The 21,315-nt window shown below is 34.0% G+C and overlaps 1 protein-coding gene across 2 annotated transcripts in view; it reads left to right on the top strand.

Annotated features, from left to right (window-relative positions):
- The window catches only part of LOC135219378 (nephrin-like), a 330,968-nt gene that overhangs the window by 194,938 nt on the left and 114,715 nt on the right, over positions 1-21,315 (top strand). For both annotated transcript variants that reach the window (XM_064256103.1, XM_064256104.1), the window contains exon 3: positions 10,359-10,567. In XM_064256103.1, coding sequence (XP_064112173.1) covers positions 10,359-10,567 — 209 coding nt within the window. The remainder of the gene's footprint in view (positions 1-10,358; positions 10,568-21,315) is intronic.

The following is a 21,315-nucleotide window of genomic DNA, read 5'->3' on the forward strand; positions in this document are numbered from 1 at the left end:
ATATATATATATATATATATGTGTGTGTGTGTGTGTGTGTGTGTATGTGTGTGTATGTGTGTGCGTGTGCATTTATATATATGTGTCGTACATAATATTACATGAGGAACTCCTTTAATACAGACAAACACTAACTATTTGACTAGCTCCCTTAGATTTTTAATACGTGTCATCTGTCAGTAGTCCAACAAGAAACTGTCATTCCTCACTAGCAATACACACACACACACACACACACACACACACACACACACACACACACACACACACACACATATATATATATATATATATATATATATATATATATATATGTGTGTGTGTGTGTGTGTGTGTGTGTTGTGTGTGTGTGTGTGTGTGTGCGTATGTGTATCGAATACTATTTTAATGTTAATCATCATTGTTAACTTACGATCTTTATATTAAACACACACACACACACACATATACAAATATTTACATAAATATTTAAATCGCAAACTGCAAATGCTCGGTTTGAGGGATAACACTGATCTTCCCCTCATTAATGAATATGCCGACCTTTTTTGGATTAAGGATCAGATATTCAGATTATACGAGAATAACTGAAGAAATATTGACCAGCAATTGGTATATTCACGAAGAAACAAAAGCTCGTCACGCACACACACATGTCTGCATATATATGTGTAAGTGTGTGTGTTTAACATATTCATATATATATATATGTATATATATACATATATATATATATATATATATATATATATATATATATATATTAACTACATATATACCTATATATATATATATATATATATATATATATATATATTACATATGTATATGTTATATATATATATATATATATATATATATATACATATATATATATATATATGTATATATACATATTAAACACACACTTGCACATATATATGCAGATATGTTTGTGTGTGTGTGCGTGACGAGCTTTTGTTTCTTCGTAAATATACCAATTGCTGGTCAGTATTTCTTCAGTTATTCTCGTATAATCTGAATATCTGATGCTTAATCCAAAAAAAGGTCGGCATATTCATTAATGAGGGGAAGATCAGTGTTACCCCTCAAACCCAGCCTTTGCAGTTTGCGATTTAAATATTTATGTAAAATACTTGTACAGAATTAATCATAAAAATTGTAAGATCATCAATTTTCCATAATTTGCGCAAATCAGATTTTAGGCATTCACATAATATATTAAAAACTGTGAGGAAATCTTCAATGGATATTTTTCAGCTATAACCACTTGATTACTCTCTCTCTCTCTCTCTCTTCTCTTTCTATATATATATATATATATATATATATTATATATATATATATATATATATTTGATCAAAGCGAACTGTTAATGCCTATGTCTGAATCAAAGACAAAGGTTCGAATTGTGGCCGAGCAAATGCACTTAACAATTATAATTCCCATTAGTTTTCCAAGCTATAGTGAATTCGATATTAAACGATATGCCTCGCATGTTTTTACTATTATTACATAAGAAAGTCGCAAGTGTATAAATGACAAAATTAACTTACACATATAATCATATGTATGTCTGATCGTGTTTACAAACATTTATGCATTCTTACTTTTTTGAATAGGATTTGTTATACACAACAGGCGTATGTATTTACAAATCAATTCTTAGGCATTGTCAAAAATCTCTTCCCCAACCTCAAAAACTGTTTGGAAGGCCGAGATCGCTGCATAAAGCTTCCCTTGATATTCCGAGGCACTATTTGTCCTCTTAGCCACTGAATCGAATCCTTTATGAGGCTCTTTTCAGAGGCCTGGAACCTTTCGTAAACTTACACAAAGGTCTTTTCTTAAGAATTTCCACATAACAGTTTTTGACATATTTTTGGACATACTTTTCCAAGAACGCGCAGTCTTCTCTTGTCGTGCATTTGACATACTTTTCCCAGAATTCCTCAGCCTCTGCTGCTTCCAGGCCGGAAGGAGCAATGCCTCCTGATCTTTCAATTTCTTTTCAGCTGACTTTATCTAGTCATTTTGTATAATGGTATTATGGTTGGAATTGCTTGCGCGCTGCTCGCAAATATATTGTTTGGGTTTCTTTTTAAAGATACTTTATTGTTGCGTAAATATTAGTAGTGTATCTATTCCTTTTGTCGAATGTTTTTATATGAGTAATGCTGTGTTTGAGAGCTTTTTATAAACATTTTAATATTGACAACCTATATTCCTTGCATTCCACTTCCTGAATTTGATATAAAATTACACGATACATTTTAAGATTTTATATAGTTTACAGCATAAAATATTCACAAATCCTTAAACTTGAGAGCACTGTTATTTATATACTATCCTAAAATTCAACACATTAAAAATATTCATTTTATCTCTCTTAAATGACTCATTACTGATGTAAAATCCAAACAAACCTCGTAATCTTTATTGCATCGATCCTGGCCGCAAAGCATTCGTGAATAAAATATCAACACAAAATTAAAACCGTACGAAAATCTCGTCTAAATTCCGCGCGAATTAGCCTTAGAGTTTCCTGAAGACTGTTACCAACGCCCTCTACATCTCCAGCTATTCATTGCTGACGTCATTTCACCCACAAAGATTTTCATCTATCCACCTCTTTGTCTTCATTCTACACTATATTTCCTTCATTTTGCAATTCAGAACGGGGCAGATTCCCTTGACATTTAACATAATCTCTGTTACAATGGTTTTCAAAATCTGCTTAGTAAAGCAGTGTTCTTATCAATTGGGCTACATTTAGAGCTGAATATGACATATTCAAAATGTTCACTCAGTAATTCATTCCTAAGACTATTAGACTTCAACTAGAGGTCTTGTCATCTCACTATTTTTAATTCATAATAAGGACATTATTCGTTTGTATCTCATTTGTAAAAAAAAAGAAACAGCACATTTGCAATTACTGTGTAGTTACTGTTTTCTAACTGTTTGTAAGAAGCAAACGTCTAGCAATTTTTCCATCTCAAAATCGAGCCTTAATGCAGATTTTATGTGGCCTTCGAATATTTCCGCAACCTTTTGCCTCAGAAGCGCGCATTAATTTTCTATAGCTAAAATCCAATAACTCATCTTTTTTTTTTTTTTTCACAACGAACAAGATCCAAACGTTTAATGGATTTCTGATTAATAACTTTTATACAACATCGGGTAATAGTTAATAGGAGGAAAAATGATTCTGTAATGATTTTATTTAAGTTCTCTTTTGCTTCCAGTGGTAGGTTAACTGAATACTGGGCGTTAGCTTGTGGAGTCTTGGTTAATCATGAGTCTAATCGGTGGCAATAAGAGCTGATTTGTGGTTCCACGATTAAAACAAGTAAAAATTGCGTCGTAGTTTCTACGGCGCCATCGAGTTTTCTGTACAGCGTATAATACTTCTGTATAAAGCTCTCAGTCACGGCTTATGAAATCTCAGCCGCCGCCTATGAAACTTTAAGCCACGACCCGGTGGTGGCCTGTTTTGTTGGCACCTATAATGGTGCCAGATGCACGATCATAGCTAAATTTAACCTCAAATAAGATAGAAACGACTAAGGCTAGAGGGCTGCAATTTGGCAAGCTTGATGATTGAAGTACGGATGATCACCATACCGATTTGCAGCCCTCTAGCCTCAGTAGATTTTAAGACCTGAGTGCGGACAGAAAACGTGAGGACGGTCGGACAAATACCCATCCCAAAAATGTCCCCCACATCAGAGATCCACAACGAGTTCGTAGCTTGGCTTATAACAAAATATTCAGTTAGGGATACAATGTATTAACAGCATTATCCCCTTTGCATATAACTAATTCCATAGTGTTTAATGACATGGTAGTTTAGTCGTTTATAGCATCATGCATCGTACACAGGATTTATCAACAAGTCTTTACCGAGAAAAACTGAAAAGTGCTCTGACAAATCCCATCATAGTAAATACATTTTTGTACGATGGATGGGCTAGCAATAATCTCTCATACAGAACAATGCGCTTTCAGGTTTGCAATTAAACCTTTTGATGCAATTTGTCAGATTAACAAGTTTTCAAAGGATGCCCGCCCGCTTCATACAGCATTAATTGAGACATAATAAATGACGATAATCATTCTTTACCCCTATTGCATTTTTTCTCTTTACCCACTGTTTTTTTTAATAATATAATTTCCTGCCTTCAATTTATTTCTCTCTAAAAGTAATATGAAGTTATATTAAAGTAGGCTAATTTGTGGTTTTTGTAGAGATGCTTTAGTATGTATTTCAGTGTCACTTTCTCACGCGCACACACAAACAAACACACACATATATATACAAATATATATATATATATATATATATATATATATATATATATATATATAAATATAGTGTGTGTTTGTGTATGATGTATGTATGTATGCATGTATGTATATGTCTTTTTTCATTTTGCCATTGTTCAGAATTGGAGCACGTACACAGAGGAAACCTTAAAGGCCATTGACTAACAGAAGACCCATGCGTTAAAATCGAGAGCCTATTTAACAAATAGATACAAAGTGTATTATGACAACCAGATGATTGCACACATAAACATCCATCAATATTACTGGGGTAAACCAAGTCGACGGTGCATGCAGCTTTAAAGCAGCGTTGCTGATAATGCTGCCGTGTAATATGATATAACAAATACAGATCTTGCCTATCGTAGACATTCGGCAGCTGTATAAATAAAAAAACTGAAAAAAAAGCTTAACATAACACAAATAATAGCTTTCCCAGCTTAACGTCTCCTATACACACATGCACTACACGGTACAGCAGCACACGATAGGCTGCACACGCAATCCTTTAATGCTTAATATATTTCTTATTATTCCCCTTCAAGTAAAGATAATCTACGGGCTGCTCTATGAGGAAGAGCCAGTGCTGGCATAAGGCTAGCCTAATCAAATAAAAAACAACCACAGTTAAGATAATAATAATTAATTTCCATTTTCACTTTTAAATTTCTTTTAAATTTCTCTTAAGTTTGGTAAAAAAAAAAAAAAGATACTAGCCGGTTCCTCTCGGTAATTACGAGAATGTAATGAAAAGACATTATTATTATTATTATTATTATTATTATTATTATTATTATTATTATTATTATTATATACATGCAACTAACCAAGACAGTTCTACAATGTAAGATGATCATATATATATATATATATATATATATATATATATATATATATATATATATATATATATATATATATATAAATAGAGCGACATTAATGAGGAAAGCCGAGGTAAAACAAAAATTCTTTTCATCATACTCGTCGTTTATGGTTAAATATTACTTTTATATTACATTCACTCAAGTACAATAAAAACCTAAACTAGAAGACATCAAACAGCGCATGCGTACGCTAACGTTAGATAGGTTTATTATCGTCTGATTCCACTTTTTACTTTTAACTGTTTAAAGGATTTTCACTTGGAAAATGTAAGTAAAGTTTTCCATCATTTTAATCGAAAAGAAAATAGAAAATACATAATCTAAGTAAGTCTTTCTGCCTCGGACCAAAGACTGCACCTTATGAAATAACTGCTGAAATATGTATTTCGAACAGACAAACAGATAGACAGCCACACTAACAAAACAGAGACAAAAAAGCAATTCGCTGACGAAACTGAGGTCGAACGCAGATCATTCGCCCACTAAAAGTCAGGCGTGCGTTCGAGTACGTACATCTCAGGTACATAAAAATCTCTAGAACTTAGAGGCAACCAATAACTTCAGCCGTCAAGCCTTAGATGATAGCCAAATTAATTCCGTTCCGAAAGTTCATCTCTTTAATTATAGCTAATGATTAAAGGTAGCGCTTGAAACACTTGAAACACTTCGATTTTAATTTGAAGTAATTTGAAGCATGTAATCGAGCTTAAATTACTTGTTGTTAAATTAGCCGGTGTTTGTATAGACGTCCACTATTGAATCTATTGACGTTTTTCCCCAAGTGACGTTTGCTCTCCTACGCGTGCCTCTTTGGTAACCACATTTATCAGTCTTCCTTCATATTTATGTCACAAAAGTTTTTATATCTTTAACATGGTATCACCTGTAAAAGAATTATAGTTCCCTTTTACAAATTTGCTTCCCTTTTTTACGATATACTGAAATATTAATCATCTTTTACACATTCTCAAATCTCCTGTCACATTATACGTGCATTTTACTTACTTTTATCATATTACACTTTCATACTTTTTTGTCTTATCTCATGTTGTCTTGTCTAATTTCGTCTTGCTTCTTCCACTTTTTCAGCTAATCACTCACTTCACTCTACCTGTTCTTTTACTTCCAAGAAATATAAATCTTGAGTCACTAGCAATTTTTCGTCTTCCATTTTCTAAGTATGAGCAAACCGTCTCCGAGTTGTTTTACTACCTCCCTCGTTTTATTTAAACTAAGAGATGATGCTAAGCCCATTATATCTCTATCTCCTTTTAAAAGCTCTCTCCAACTTGCTCAAAGATCTCTTCAACATATGTGTATTACCAATTAACAATGAAGCACACTTCAACATTTTCTGTAGGTCTGCTCTCTCTCTCTCTCTCTCTCTCTCTCTCTCTCTCTCTCTCTCTCTCTCTCTCTCTCTCAAAGATCTCTTCAATATATACTTATTACCAATATAAATGTAGCGAAATCAAACATTTTCTGTATGCCTGCTCTCTCTCTCTCTCTCTCTCCCCGAAGGGAGGGAATTGTTTTCGCTGCGAGAAAGTACATTAGTCTTTAGCTGCAGGTAAGGATGAAATATGCTTTCGAGGGCTCTAAAAAATTTCAATGTCTGTGCTGTTAATTACTTAATTTAATTAATTTCTCTTGATTCCATAATTTCCGTTATCCTTCAGAACTACTGTAGACTTGTTTACCCCCAAATCAGTTAGATATAATTGAATTAATAAGCCTATAGGGTTAGACAAATCCTTCCAAGATCTCACAATTAATGTAATTAAGAGTCATTTGTGCATAATTGCAAGATAGCTGGGGCATCACACACATAAACACACACATACACACGCACACACTTGACCCACGTTGACCTTATGACCTGGTTTATCCCGACTTGACTGGATTTAATTGATTCCGATGCACAAAATAACTCCGGGTAACAGACTCGATTTTAGGTTAAGATGACCATTCGCAGATCTTACGAGCAATAAATCACATTGTTATTATTCTCATAATCCATTTTATGGCTTATCCTCCTCTTTTTAAAGTCCGCTTTTTTTCACTGAATACGATAATTACCCAGAATTCCCATCTCCATTTTCGCCTGGAGATTTACGGATTTATTTTGTCCAATAGAATACACCAGCTATGCATATTTAATGAAAGGGCTTCTCTGACTATTTCTAGGAATTTTTTTTTTCAATAATAATTATTCATGATGGTATACTCATGGTTTAAGTCGCTGAAAGTGACTTACTTTATCTCAATGCTAATAAAATTACGTGGAATTACTGATTCAGGTTACCGCGTACACACACACACACAAGCACACAAAGATATATATATGTATGTATATATATATATATATATATATATATATATATATATTATATACATACGGAAGTCCGTATGTATAATATATATATATATATATATATATATATATAATATATATATATCTATATCTATATCTATATCTATATATATATATATATATATATATATATATATATATATATATATATATATATGCGTGTGTGTGTGTGTGTGTATGATATATATATATTATATATAATTTATATATATTTTATATATATCTAAATCTATACCTATATCTATATCTATATCTCTCTCTATATATATATATGTGTGTGTGTCTGTGTGTGTGTGAGTATGATTATTGGAATTACGTATATATTCAGGTAATGACGCTTACACACTGACACATATATTTATATACGTGAGTGTGTGTATGTGTGTGTGTGTGTGTGTGTAAGCGTCAATACCCGAATAGATAATTCAAAATAAATGTATATATTATACACATACACACACAAACACACGCACACTTGATCTCATGACTGCGATTCACGAGCAAGCCATAATTCTTTATTCCTACTTTGCAAGTGACGTGATCCTGTCTCCATACTCGTAAACTATGAACAGGGTACTTTGTGATTAGATGATTGTGCGAATTGCTATCAAGTTTATTCTGACACTATATAGGCTATTATTAACTTGCATAAAAGATAAAAGAGCATGCCGCAGGTTCGTATTTTGCTAGAGTCGAGTTTTAATGCAACATTCGCCGAAAGACAGGATTCATTAGCTGTCGCAAAATTGAAGACTGGTCTCAACGTGTGAAAATCTCACCTAAAACCGAATCCAAACCGAGAGCTGATTAGACTAAAATACTAGTATAAGTTCAAGGTCAATTCGTATTCAGTGTTTTATTTATTTATTTATTTTTTAATCGGAAGTAAACGCGAATAAACATTTTTTTCCGTGACAAAGTAAAACCGCAGCTCGTAACTGTTCATATGCATAACTTCATTTTCGTGAAGCAAATGACCTCTTCCTATGTAAATCTTCTCCTCTCAATTGACATAAGATTTACATATTCGTGAGCCTTTTGTTATTTAGATGGTAAATTTTCACATTAAACCCCTAAAGCTCTATGATGGAAATACTAATATGGCTTATATTCGTGTTTTTTTTTATTTATTTAGTTCATACTTTTATTTTTTTAATCAACGGTTTATTGGTCATCGAGGGTGTAATGGATAACCGTACTCATTGCCACATATCCTTTTTATGATGGTGACGATTTCAGGGCGCTGGCATAGCCCAACTTTAAAAGAATGTCTCCATTCAGCCGTCTGGTGCAATTTGACGGAACGGTCGTGGCATGACGAATTTCAGTGTGCCTTGGCTCTGTATTGATTTTATTTAAATCAGCCGAATTGGCTTTTTTTTTTTTTATCGCAGAACATAAATATTTTCTTGGCGCGTTCTCAGCGCCGTCAGTCGCTCCAGAGGGCATTGATCGTTCTTTGGGAGACATTCGCCGTCGGCAGTTGTATGAATGAAATGGCTTCTTTGTCAATAATAACAGGCGATATTCTAACGTGTAAAACACCTCACACGCGCGCAGCTACACCTACACACACACACACACACACGCACATACACCCGTTTTCGATATACGCATGGAATTTCCTGGTTGCACTCACCACTCCAAATCGGTACAAATACATCTATAAACATGCATATATATATATATATATATACTATAATTTCTTATATATGATTATATATATATTATAATTATATATATAATATATATAATATATATTATTATATATATATATATATATATATATATATATATATAATATATATAGCCATGGCATTGGAATTTCCTGGTTGCACTTTCCACTCCAAATCGGAACGAATACATTTATAAACAAGCACAACGGCCTCCCGTTGTCTGGTTACCCTGATATTTTTGGATCCGCTCTACACAGAAAACCTAGAATCCAAAATCGAAAATGAAAGGATAAACTATCATGCCGTGCCAGGATTCGAACAAGTATTATGAGAAATAGCCATCCACACTAAACCACTTCCCGCGAGGGATGAAGATTTAGGTTAGCTGAAACGTTCCTATAATAACTGCGGCGTTCAAATATATTTTACTTGAAATGAAAACTGGAATCCTCGCTCTGTTACAATGTCGACGAACTTTGAAGGTTCTTCACCCGCCCTCCCTTGCGAAACTTCTGAATTATACCTACTTGTAATCAAACGACCTTTCATCCGTTTTACCAGACCAAACTAGCTCAATAGGTCTTGATGAAATATTGTCAGGATTGCGAAATTATGAACGAAAACAGAAAATTCTTTTAGCATTCCGGATGATTACAACGACTTATAGATGAATCCTTTGAGTATAGTATTTATGAAGAGCTCCCGACTGTCTTTGGCGTTTCTCTTTAATCCAGAAATTAATGCATTTATTTTTTTATCCATCATTTGATAAAAAATGTGATTTTTTCTGCTGAGTATTTCTACATATACATTTCGCTTCGTATACCTCAAAAATAAAAATAAAAACAAAATTATATCAATCCTTTGACGGTATTGAAATATCAAAGAAAATTTTTTTTCCATTTATCATTGGTAGTGGCAACCCTGAAAGTTATTTTGTCAACTATCCCGTTAAAAGCTAGATGCCACCAACAATTTGTTGTCTGCAATATTTATCTTAAATTTCTTATACCAACTTCTACGAGAAATCATATACTGCGACTTACCCAAGGAGACATAGGTACCAGCTCCTAAATATCCTCTTCTCCACTATTTCAGTTACGACACAAGATCCGGATCCTTCAGTGAAGGGATCAGATGGGCGGACTCCGGCTACCTCGGATCCAGGGCGTTCTTCAGGATTATGTCTGATCCGCCCACACTCGTCGTGGATGACGTGCGAGTGGCTGACCAGGCGGTGTACACCTGCAGGGTGGATTACAAGATTCGACCGTCAGCCATTACAAAGGTTAATTTGACTATCGTAGGTGAGTAATCGTAACCAGTATTCATCTATTATTATTATAATAATTATTATCATTAATATTATTATCATTAATAAAATCACCATCTCTGTCTTGAATTCAGACTGGGTGAAGAAAATACGCAGTTATAAGATGTATTTTTCGCCGATGAAAAAACTTTCGTCAAGTTCATCAATGTATGTATGTATGTATGTATGTATGTATGTATGTATATTCACTCTGATGAAGAAGCTTTCGCAAAGATGATCAGTTGTCCTCTCCAGTCATAACAAATGACAGTATTTAGGATGCATTAGATGATTAGCTTTCACGCAAAAAACTGACTAATGAATCACTCTTTAATCTGTTGGCAATTCTCAGAGATCATCTTGGCGGAGTTAGCGATACACATACATACATACATACATACATACACAATATATGTAACTGTGATTTTTCTCCACCTATTATTTTCACTATCCATGAGAATTATCAATGTTACTGTGAAAATTATATCATGACCGCCGGTATTTTGGAACTATCATTGAGAGAATGATAGACTACTGAAGCGACCAGCAAGATCGCAGGTAATAAGAAAGAAGAGACTGAAGGCCTTATAGTAAATATTTAATGAAAATGCCTTACGGGTGATGTTGTCAGAAATATAAAAATACTGATAGCTATGTTTAAGAGTACTGAGTAGGACTACCAAGTATAGGTCTTAAACCGAAAGTATAATATATATTTTAAAAAGAAAAATAGCTTCCTACAGAATTAACCCCCCCCCCAAAAAAAAAAAAATCAATGAAGTACACAGAGGATCCTCGACGCATTACAAGGATACCGGCATACGCAAGAAAAGAGTAAAGACTTGTACTGGCAAGATGTACTGACCACGAGATTAAAGATTTAGAAGGTACTTCAATGAAAAGGTTATCGATAGTGAACATACTGACAAAGCATAAAGTAATGTGACAATAAATAATTACCAGAAAATGGATCCTAAAACAGGTGCAATTATAACACTTTAGTTATTCATGCTATACAAAGGGTGGCTGTTTCATACTCCTCGTTAAAAAAATCGATAAGTTGGGGAATAGTTTCTTTTTTTAAATATCTAATAAATGTATAAGATGATATTAATGCACAAAAATTATATAAGCAAATAAGTACACACGTATATACGTATGATACAACACCAACAATTTGTTTCAGTAAACTGCATCATAGACCACTAACTTGTTGACTCCTAAATCAAACAAGGGGACAATTGAAATTGCTCCAAATAGAATAGAGCTCTGTATATATAATAATAATAATAAAAAAAGGTGATCCAACCTCTAGCTTACTCGAGGCGCGTGCTAAATTCTACGGTCGAATAGCGCATTGTTTCACCAACGAACATTTAAAAATTAAGCTATATTGTATTAGAATCATTGTTTTGTAATGTTTAACATGCACATTATTATTTCTTTTTACATTTTTGTTCTAATAATAAATTATAAATATCCTATCCTAAAATTCCTGTATCTTTAACTCAAGGCGAAACACCTTTTTCAGACCTTGTTAGTTTTTCCAAAGGCCTTTCCTAACATCCAACAACAACAACAACAACAACAACAACAAGGAAGTTTGTAGGCTTACTCCCCGAGTAAGTGAAAAATAAAAACAATGACAACGAGACAGACAGTTTGTTTCGGAAGTACATTATCATCATTCAAAACCCAACAAACTCAACCTTCATGATAAAAGTCGAAGAGGATCATTTTAAACGTAAATTTTAAATTCAAAATAGAAGAGCACAGAAAGATGAAAGGAAAAGCAGTTAAATTTGCTTAGACTTACGTGACCCACATGCCAGCACAGGTACCTTCCTACTTAGCATCACATTATAAAGGGAAATGAGGTACTTAGCTGTATTAACTAACGTTGTGTGAATAGTGATAGGACGAAAATCCCAGGAAATTGTTATCTTACTGTGTTACGAAGGGGTTCTTTTTGAGTATTTCTTTACCTAATCATTCCTCCTCTGCAGGTAACGAATATAATAAATACCCCAAGAGGACTTGAGTGATGCTTATACTACTCGATATAGAATAGGCGTCAGTACTGTATAAGTCATATTCAGAAAACATATGTTCTGAATAGAAACAAAAAGTGGAAAGAAGAAATAAGTGCTATTAAAAAATATTTTAAAAAGAATTCCTGCAATTCTACAACGTTTTTCAATGAAATATTTTTTAATAGAAGGCGTTTGTCCCTGTTGCAATCACTATTACTATTATTATAATTGTTTTGCTTCTTGTTATTAACTTATTTGAAGCAGATCAGAAATACCCGTGACTTGCATCAGCAAGTTCGTACAGTAGGATTCATTATGTAACACTATGTTCTTCGTAAACAGTTAAACTATGTTCATGCAATATAAACCTCAGCCCCCTTACAAAGACAGACATTCGTGTTCTAAAGCAAAACAAAAATCAAGAGAATTCTCCCAAAACTGTAGTCATGAAAACTATTCCTTCAACTTTAGCCCAAAATAATAATAAATAATAACGGATGAATTCATCCCCTGGAAAGAGACTTGCCTTTTAAATCCAAAAAGAATTTTGACCTTTTACATTCCACCTTAAACAGATGGATCCCCAGCCGTCATTCTCAGAAAATAATTCTCCAAACGCTCCGAAACGTTTTTGGATACCGTATCATTTAGCCTTGAGCCAGCGGAATCTGGTTCGTTGATAGCATTCTGACAATGGCTTTGTGGTACTGGTTTTATCTGCACGGTATCATGTGGCCTTCTAGTTACAACGAAGACATATACACAGACTCAGACACACACGCAATCATTTATACACACATATATATACACACTAAATATATATATATATATATATATATATATATATATATATATATATATATATATATATATATATATATATATATATATATATATATATATGCATACTCAGAGAGAGAAAGAGAAAATATTAATCTCTCTCTCTTCTCCTATCTCTCTCTCTCTCTCTATCTCTCTCTCTCTCTCTCTCTCTCTCTTCCTTGAATAAACCTGAGTACATAATGACATTCATTAAAATAAGGTTGATGATGCAAGCTTCGTAGCCGTCTCATTAGTTCTCCAATTTCTCCTTCGGATTAATAAAGCAGAGCATAATTGGGATCAGTTTCATCATTATTTGTCCTTACTGTTGTTAATCTTACCATCGCGTAATAGGGATTATACCTATCAGTTTTTTTTATGAAACAATAATAATGATTATCAATATTACTATCACCACAATATCGTTAAGGCTGCTGTCAATAAACATGTTTTTCTATCATCACTACAAAGGACAAAATAAGACCCGTTCTTATGTGTAAAATGTTGACCTTGGTATAGTGTTAGAAATACACTTATAATCCTTGAGCTTTATGAGGACTAACGTCCTCATCAAGATTAAGGTTTTCCTATGTATTGATGACAACATACAAAGGTTGAACAACCAAAAATGGTCTTATTTTAGCCTCACCTTTAAAGATCGTGACTTTTCTTCATAAACTGTATCATCATAAATCGTGGCGGATGTAATCTTATGGAAAAGGTCATACACCTATAGCTATTTCAGCCAATCAGAAACATTTCGAATACAATGAATGGAAATAAATGTTAACTAAAGTCCCCTACTAGTAAAAACACAAGAATGTCCTCTCACCGTTGTAAACATCGCTAAAATGGCGCTGTTTTCCTTCCTTTTTATGAAACAGAGCAAGACGTTATTATGAACTTCGCTCGTTCCGTCGTGAGTAAAACTGCCAAAATTTGGTTAATTAAGTTTATAGACAGATATCCTGCGTTAATAAGACCATGCTCTAAGACAGCCCCTTCTGGGGTTAAAATACTGATGAAAATCACGAGGAACCTCTACCTATCAAAAACTAAACTTGAAAAACAAATGAAAATCAGCTTCGTCTTTTCAACCAATGTTAAAATCTACACACAAAAAGTATACCTGTGACCAGTAAATAGTTATGACAAACCTCTATCCAGTTTTTATTTTTGATATTGATTCCCATTTGTTCCTTGTTTGTGTATGTTTTTTCCTCTCTTTTAGCTTGGCATGATAACTGATACCTTATTTGTGTTAGTGACGCTTGTGTGTGCCAGCATTACGAACGAAACGATGATAATGCAACAGTATGCCCAATGAAATAATATTCTCGTGTAAAAAGGACAGAAAATGTGCTACGAGAATTCAGAAGCATTGAAATCACAAAAGCGATAAATGTTGATAAGGAAATAAGAAATGGTCACCATCGCAAAACAAATAAGCTGAATGAAATAAAGTCCGTGAGGAAGACGTTTTAAAAATAGGACGAAAATATTGCACATTTTCTCGTTTACGAAACAATGGTTATTTATGTGACACTCAATCAAGAGTTCCCCAGCAATTTACTCTGACAGATGCATCATTACGAAGTAATGTCACAATTTTAATTCGCTTCGTGCGCCAAGATTTCACACCTGTTATAGCGATAAAATGATCGATGCATACTACACAACCAGAGCGATGTCAGATAACATAAAACACGATTCAAGAACATATCTCGTGAAATGGGATGTCCTTCAATTTGCTAATCAATCATACGCATATTTGTACTGCACATGAAAAGTTATGCATGTTAGTAATCATGTGCATATAGTGTGAAATTTGAGCAGTCATGTGCATATAGTGTAAGCAGATATGTAAGGCGGATTTAGCTAAGGATAAAAGTACAACGTCCATGTCAGAAAATTATGAATGATCTCGTAAGCAGAACGTGTATACAACAAGAATGGAGAAAAAAAGTTAGGTAAGATTGGCTTAGAAGTGACTTAAGAGTATTTTTTAACTTTACAGGGCAGATTGTAATCTTTCACCTTGAATGCATGAATTTCTGTATGGAATGAATGGTGACTAGTTTTGAAGGTTTTATGAAAGATCATTTTTATCAAACAAATTTACTTCTACTTTAAGAAGCTCAACTATATTTACCTTGTATTTCCCTGCTCAGCGCACAAGAACCAACATCAACTGCAACATATATTTGACTCAAACTTGCAATCCTTATATAACTCAAAACTCGAGACTAACTGAAAACATGTTTATCTCACCGTTCGTTCCATTTTACTATTCTGTAAAAGAAAACTACTGACCTGCCTATTTGTCGGTCTGTCCGCACTTTTTCAGTCTGGCCTCAGATCTTAAAAACTACCGAGGCTAGAGGGCTACAAATTGGTGTATTGATCATCCAACCGCCAATCATCAAACGTAAAAAAATTGCAGCCCTCTAGTCTCAGTAGTTTTTATTTGATTTGAGGTTAAGGTTAGCCATGATCGTGGGTCTGGCACCGCTAAAGGTGCCAACAACACAGGCCACCACCGGGGCGTGACTTAAGGTTTAATGAGACGTGGCTGAGTGTTTCATATAACCTTGTATGCTGTATAGCAAACCCATTGCGCTGAAGAAACTTCGGCGCATTTTTTCAAGTCAATAGAGGGGATGGTCTACATGAAGACCTGAACCACCGCCTGCCAATTCGTTTGAGTTTATTGAAAGAATGAAAGAGAGGAGATAGATGAATATTGAAGTCACGAGAATGAATATGAGACGGCCATTTAGCAAAAAACAATTATAACCATTAACATGTTTAAATGTCTTTTTCCGTCAAAATGTGCATATTATAGATGCACGTATATTCTGAAATACATTTGACGCGCTGAATCACTGGAAATGGTTGCTACGAAAATTTATTATATATATAATTATATATATATATATATATATTAATATAAATTATATATTTATTTATTTATATAATATATTATATATAATATATATATATTATTAATTATATTATTAATATAATGGTATATAATATAAATATAAATATATTATATATATATCTATATATATATATATATAATATATATTTATATAATATATATCTAATATATTATAATATATATATATATATATATATATATATATATATATATATATATATATATATATATATAGATATATATATATATATTATATATATATATAATATTAAATATATATATATATATATATAATATATATATATATATATATACATATTTGTTTGTGTGCGTTCATATAAATATGTGTGTGAGTGAAGTTTTACCGCCATGAAAAAGCAGTTCTATCATTAAAAGTACGGAAAAAGTGACCACGACTCAGAAACATTGCAACTGATCATCGCAGCGAGGAAAACGACAAGCCTGGAACGCTGCGTCCAAAAGTCATCTCCCGGCTTCGTAGCGGAGCTAATTAACAATATATTTCTCTGACAGAAACTCATCTGTGCGCCGTATCCCTCCTGATTAATTATTATTGGTGTGGTTCGTTCTCATTTTGATTAGCATTGTTATAACTCCATTTCGACTTTTTCCTTTTTCAGTTTCTTTTTTTTTTTACATACGTATCTGGTTCAGTATTTACAGAAACTTTTTTTAGAGGACTGGGTTTAAAACGAAATCATGGTTTATGAGCGTGTGTATACATACATACATACATACATACATAAATAAATAGATGGTCCGACAGACACTATTTCTTTACATCTTAGTTGGTGACTTCTGGGTAATTCTAAATTAATACTTTCTCTAATTCATTATGTTTTTTATAGTATCCTAAGACTCTAATTTTGATAAAACACCTCCCATTCCAAAAATGGACATCAATGTAAAATCTCCATCACAATAATATCCCATACATCATTATGGTTAGAGGCTCCAGAGAAAATCTAAGAGCAGTCCCTACCGGGTTTACTCTTGACCCATTGAACTGGTTGATGAAGATACATACTTCATTCGGAAAACAACCACAGTAGACGACTACACGAAGCCGTTTATCAATATAATTTGTCGACTACACAATATAGAAATGGGTGTATATGATACTTCGGTCCCCGTGGGGCTAGTACTAAACACGGCGTCCCAAGGAACTTCCGCCAAAGTATTGCCAAATATATACCCTTTCCTTTCACGCAATATGCAACTCCACCCCACCCCTCCCTCCCCTCCTTTGTCTTGTGGACACCCTCGCGCTGCCGTGTTAATCAGGACATTATATTAAAAAACCTTTTTCATTCCATCTAACTCGCAATTTTCCTGTCTCCCTCGCCTCCTCCGAAGATGTCAAAATTATACAGACATGAACTCAATGTGCTTTACTAACATTTTCCACGTAAAAAAGAAAATAATCAAACTATAATCCTGCTATTCACTCATGATAACATCCATAATTGTACTTATCTTTGTTGCATCTCTTTATTTCATATCCTAGCACCCCTTCTTAGTTCAGATGTATGTAAAATAAATATTTAACCTCGGTTGATTCCATTTTATTTATTTCCGTGCATTTTTAGCAGCCAAACTTCGCGTCCACACAGGGGGAACAGCTTACTGTTCATTCGCACATGCTGTTAACTTTTGTTTGTCTCATGATGGGATTCATCTCATTTTTCATCGCAACAGTATTTCTTTAATCTCGAACTACTGGAAAGAATCATCCATTTCCATTCTTGTCTTCATCCATTTTGAGTCGCTTCCATTTATCCTTCTAACTAGCTCCTGCTACCATTTGCTTTCATCTTTCTACTTTTGAGGTTATTTTCAACCCTTTACTAGTCTCTTCAGGTTTTACTTTCAGCAATCAAATTATTTGAGAATGAATTAATGAACTGGCCGATTTACATCCTCTGTTAAAAGCCTTAGCTATCCGAACTTAAATGTTATATGATTATTTTATTTCCAGTTCCTCATTTCTCCTACAAATTGGGTAAATTGTTTCGTTAGCGAAGTTTCCGTTGTAACTAAACCTTAAAGACAGTTGAGCATCAATATATTGATGAAGCGACATAAAATACTCAATTACCATTTATATGAATGAAACTGACAGCAATTGTGACAGTGGAGTAGTCATTCCTTTCACACTAACACACCCAGTTACGTCCTCTCTGGTTTGACAGATAGGCGAGAAAATATGTACAAACCTATATTCAGCAGATTCTTTCAACCGAGACTCGATATTTGCTCGGCATGGTTTGAAGTCACTGATTTAGAATTCACTTCAGCCGTGCAGCCAAGAAAACACTATCACAAGAGACGTTTCCTGTAATGGAATGGGAAGAACATGTGCAAGGCCTGAAGCACTGCATTGAACCGTCTTCATATGATACGTCATATCGACAGGAATTTTGCCAACCTATGGAGGCGTCCCTGAAGGGCCAGCAACTGATAACGGGGAGAGAGAGAGAGAGAGAGAGAGAGAGAGAGAGAGAGAGAGAGAGAGATAATATCCAATTATATTCTTTTGTATCATTTCGTATATGTAATTTCAGCGCTTTGGAAAACTGCATTTAAACCAAACGACTCTGTGTGGTGCATAAGTGGTATTTTCTCCAACCATGCAAAAAAATCAAGGTTTAATTCCTGGTGTTTACACACACGCATACATGCATGCATACATGGATATATATATAGCGTAGCGGTAAGGGTTTAAATGGAGACGTCTGTTTCATATTGGCGTTTATTGAAGGCAACGTTTCAGGGACCAGCCCCATTTTCAAGCTGGAAATTTTAATTTTATTCTATTATTGTAATTTTCAGCTTGAAAATGGGACTGGTCCCTGAAACGTTGCCTTGAATAAACGCTAATATGAAACAGCCGTCTCCATTTAAACCTTTACCGGTAAGTACCCCGTATGAGGCTTCCCCTTCGGTTCATGTATATATAGATATATATATATATATATATATATATATATATATATATATATATATATATATATATATATATATATATAATCTTCTTTCCCATCGTTATCCCTACACTAAGGGTTTTGTTGCCTGATGCGCCTTTCCTGACAACATCACCTATGCTTTATTATTTGGCAAAAGGGTTTTACGACCGCATGCCTTCGCTGTCATCATTCACAGTTATTAGTGATGGGCCTCGACTTTGACTAAAAAGTCCACCTGCACGGCAGCAGTTTCCGCAGTTATTGGCTGGTGGGCCTAGTCTTTTACTAAAAAAGTAAGACTGCAGACAACAGCAGCTGTCCTTTCAGTCGCCTTTTACAACACGCAAAAGACGTATTGTGGTAGTATTCTTACGCCCCTACCACAGGGTATATATATATATATATATATAATATATATATATATATATATATATATATATATATATATATATATATATATATATATATATATATATATATACCTTGTGGTAAGATCGTAAGAATACTACCGCCATAGGTCTTTCGCGTGTCGTAAAAGGCGACTTAAAGGTCAGCTGCTTTTGTCTACAGTCTTACTTTTTTGGTAAAAGGCTAGGGCCACCGCCAATAACTGCGGAAACTGCTGCCTTGCAGGTGAACATTTTAGTGAAAGGCGAGACCCACCACCAATAACTGTGATTGAGGACAGCAAAGGCATGCGGTCGTAAAAATCCCTTTGCTAAATAAATGAAAGCATTATGCGCAAAAATTAGTCATCTATGATATAGCTATAAAGTTTCTAAAGTTCTTTGCCTGCAAAAGTTCATGTCGACCGAGACATTCAGCGCATCCAAATGAAAAAAAATTCCTTAACGAAAGAAATCATCAATTCCGATTTTCCATAAATGTCACCGGTTCTTTTGTGCCGGACATCATATCGTATATCTCGGCGTTAGCTTATTTTATCAAGATTATCTCAACTTTGACATTTTCCTTCAGGAATATACTTCTTAATTATGGTAGTCGTAGTCTGCGTTATTCCTCCGAAAGGAGATTTGTGTTAGAAGTCATGCAAGTCTAGTCGCTTTCCTGGTCTATTCTGAGTTTCATAAGATTATTTTTCCCAGTCGCATCTACATGGTTAAAGTAAGCGGGAAAACGTTGCCCAGGAAAATGTCTATGTACCTTTGGTAACAACTTGCTTTTCTTGCATTTTTGCCTAGGAGTACTGAAATAACGAAATGAACCGAGTAGCGTTCTGGCCTAAAATAACGAATGGAACCTGGTAACTTTCTGACCTAAGAAAGCTGTAGTAACGAAAAGAACCTGGTAGCGTTGTGGCCTAAAAGTACTGAAGTAACGAAATAAACCTATTAGCTTTTTCGTTATAAATCACTGAAGGGACGAAATGAACCTAGTAACTTTCTGGAATTAAAAGTGCTGAAGTAACAGCTTGTATAATTTCTCATGGAGTACCTAAATAAAAATATTATCATAATGAATGTGCGCTACGAAATAAAAAGTTATGATTTATACTGTAAAGATTCAAGAATATTATGGACACTTTCCATAGGCAGAACCGAAAGATATGAGTAACTCTTGATCGATAAAACGAATTTCAGGTTTAAGTCTGGTGAAGTTCGGCCGATTATTATATAGTTTTTTAATTTTTCGTCTTACCTTCTTGCGCGACCCTGATCGATCACCAAGGAAGACGAGACGGAAAACAAAGGTAAAAAGATTCAAGTAATACGAATTTTTCGGAATTTTCTTATAAGAACTCCAAAGACCAGATCTGAACAGACATCTTTGATGGAGCAAGAATTCGCTTCGTTTATGCAGTTACTTGGGCCTCGTGGATTTCTTCACTAACATTTCATCTTAGTCATCAACATTTTGGCTTCTACTTATTTGTTTTTTTGTTATAGAGAGAGAGAGAGAGAGAGAGAGAGAGAGAGAGAGAGAGAGAGAGAGAGAG

This window comes from Macrobrachium nipponense, chromosome 1 (genome assembly GCF_015104395.2).
Source record: "Macrobrachium nipponense isolate FS-2020 chromosome 1, ASM1510439v2, whole genome shotgun sequence".
NCBI classification, from domain to species: domain Eukaryota; kingdom Metazoa; phylum Arthropoda; class Malacostraca; order Decapoda; family Palaemonidae; genus Macrobrachium; species Macrobrachium nipponense.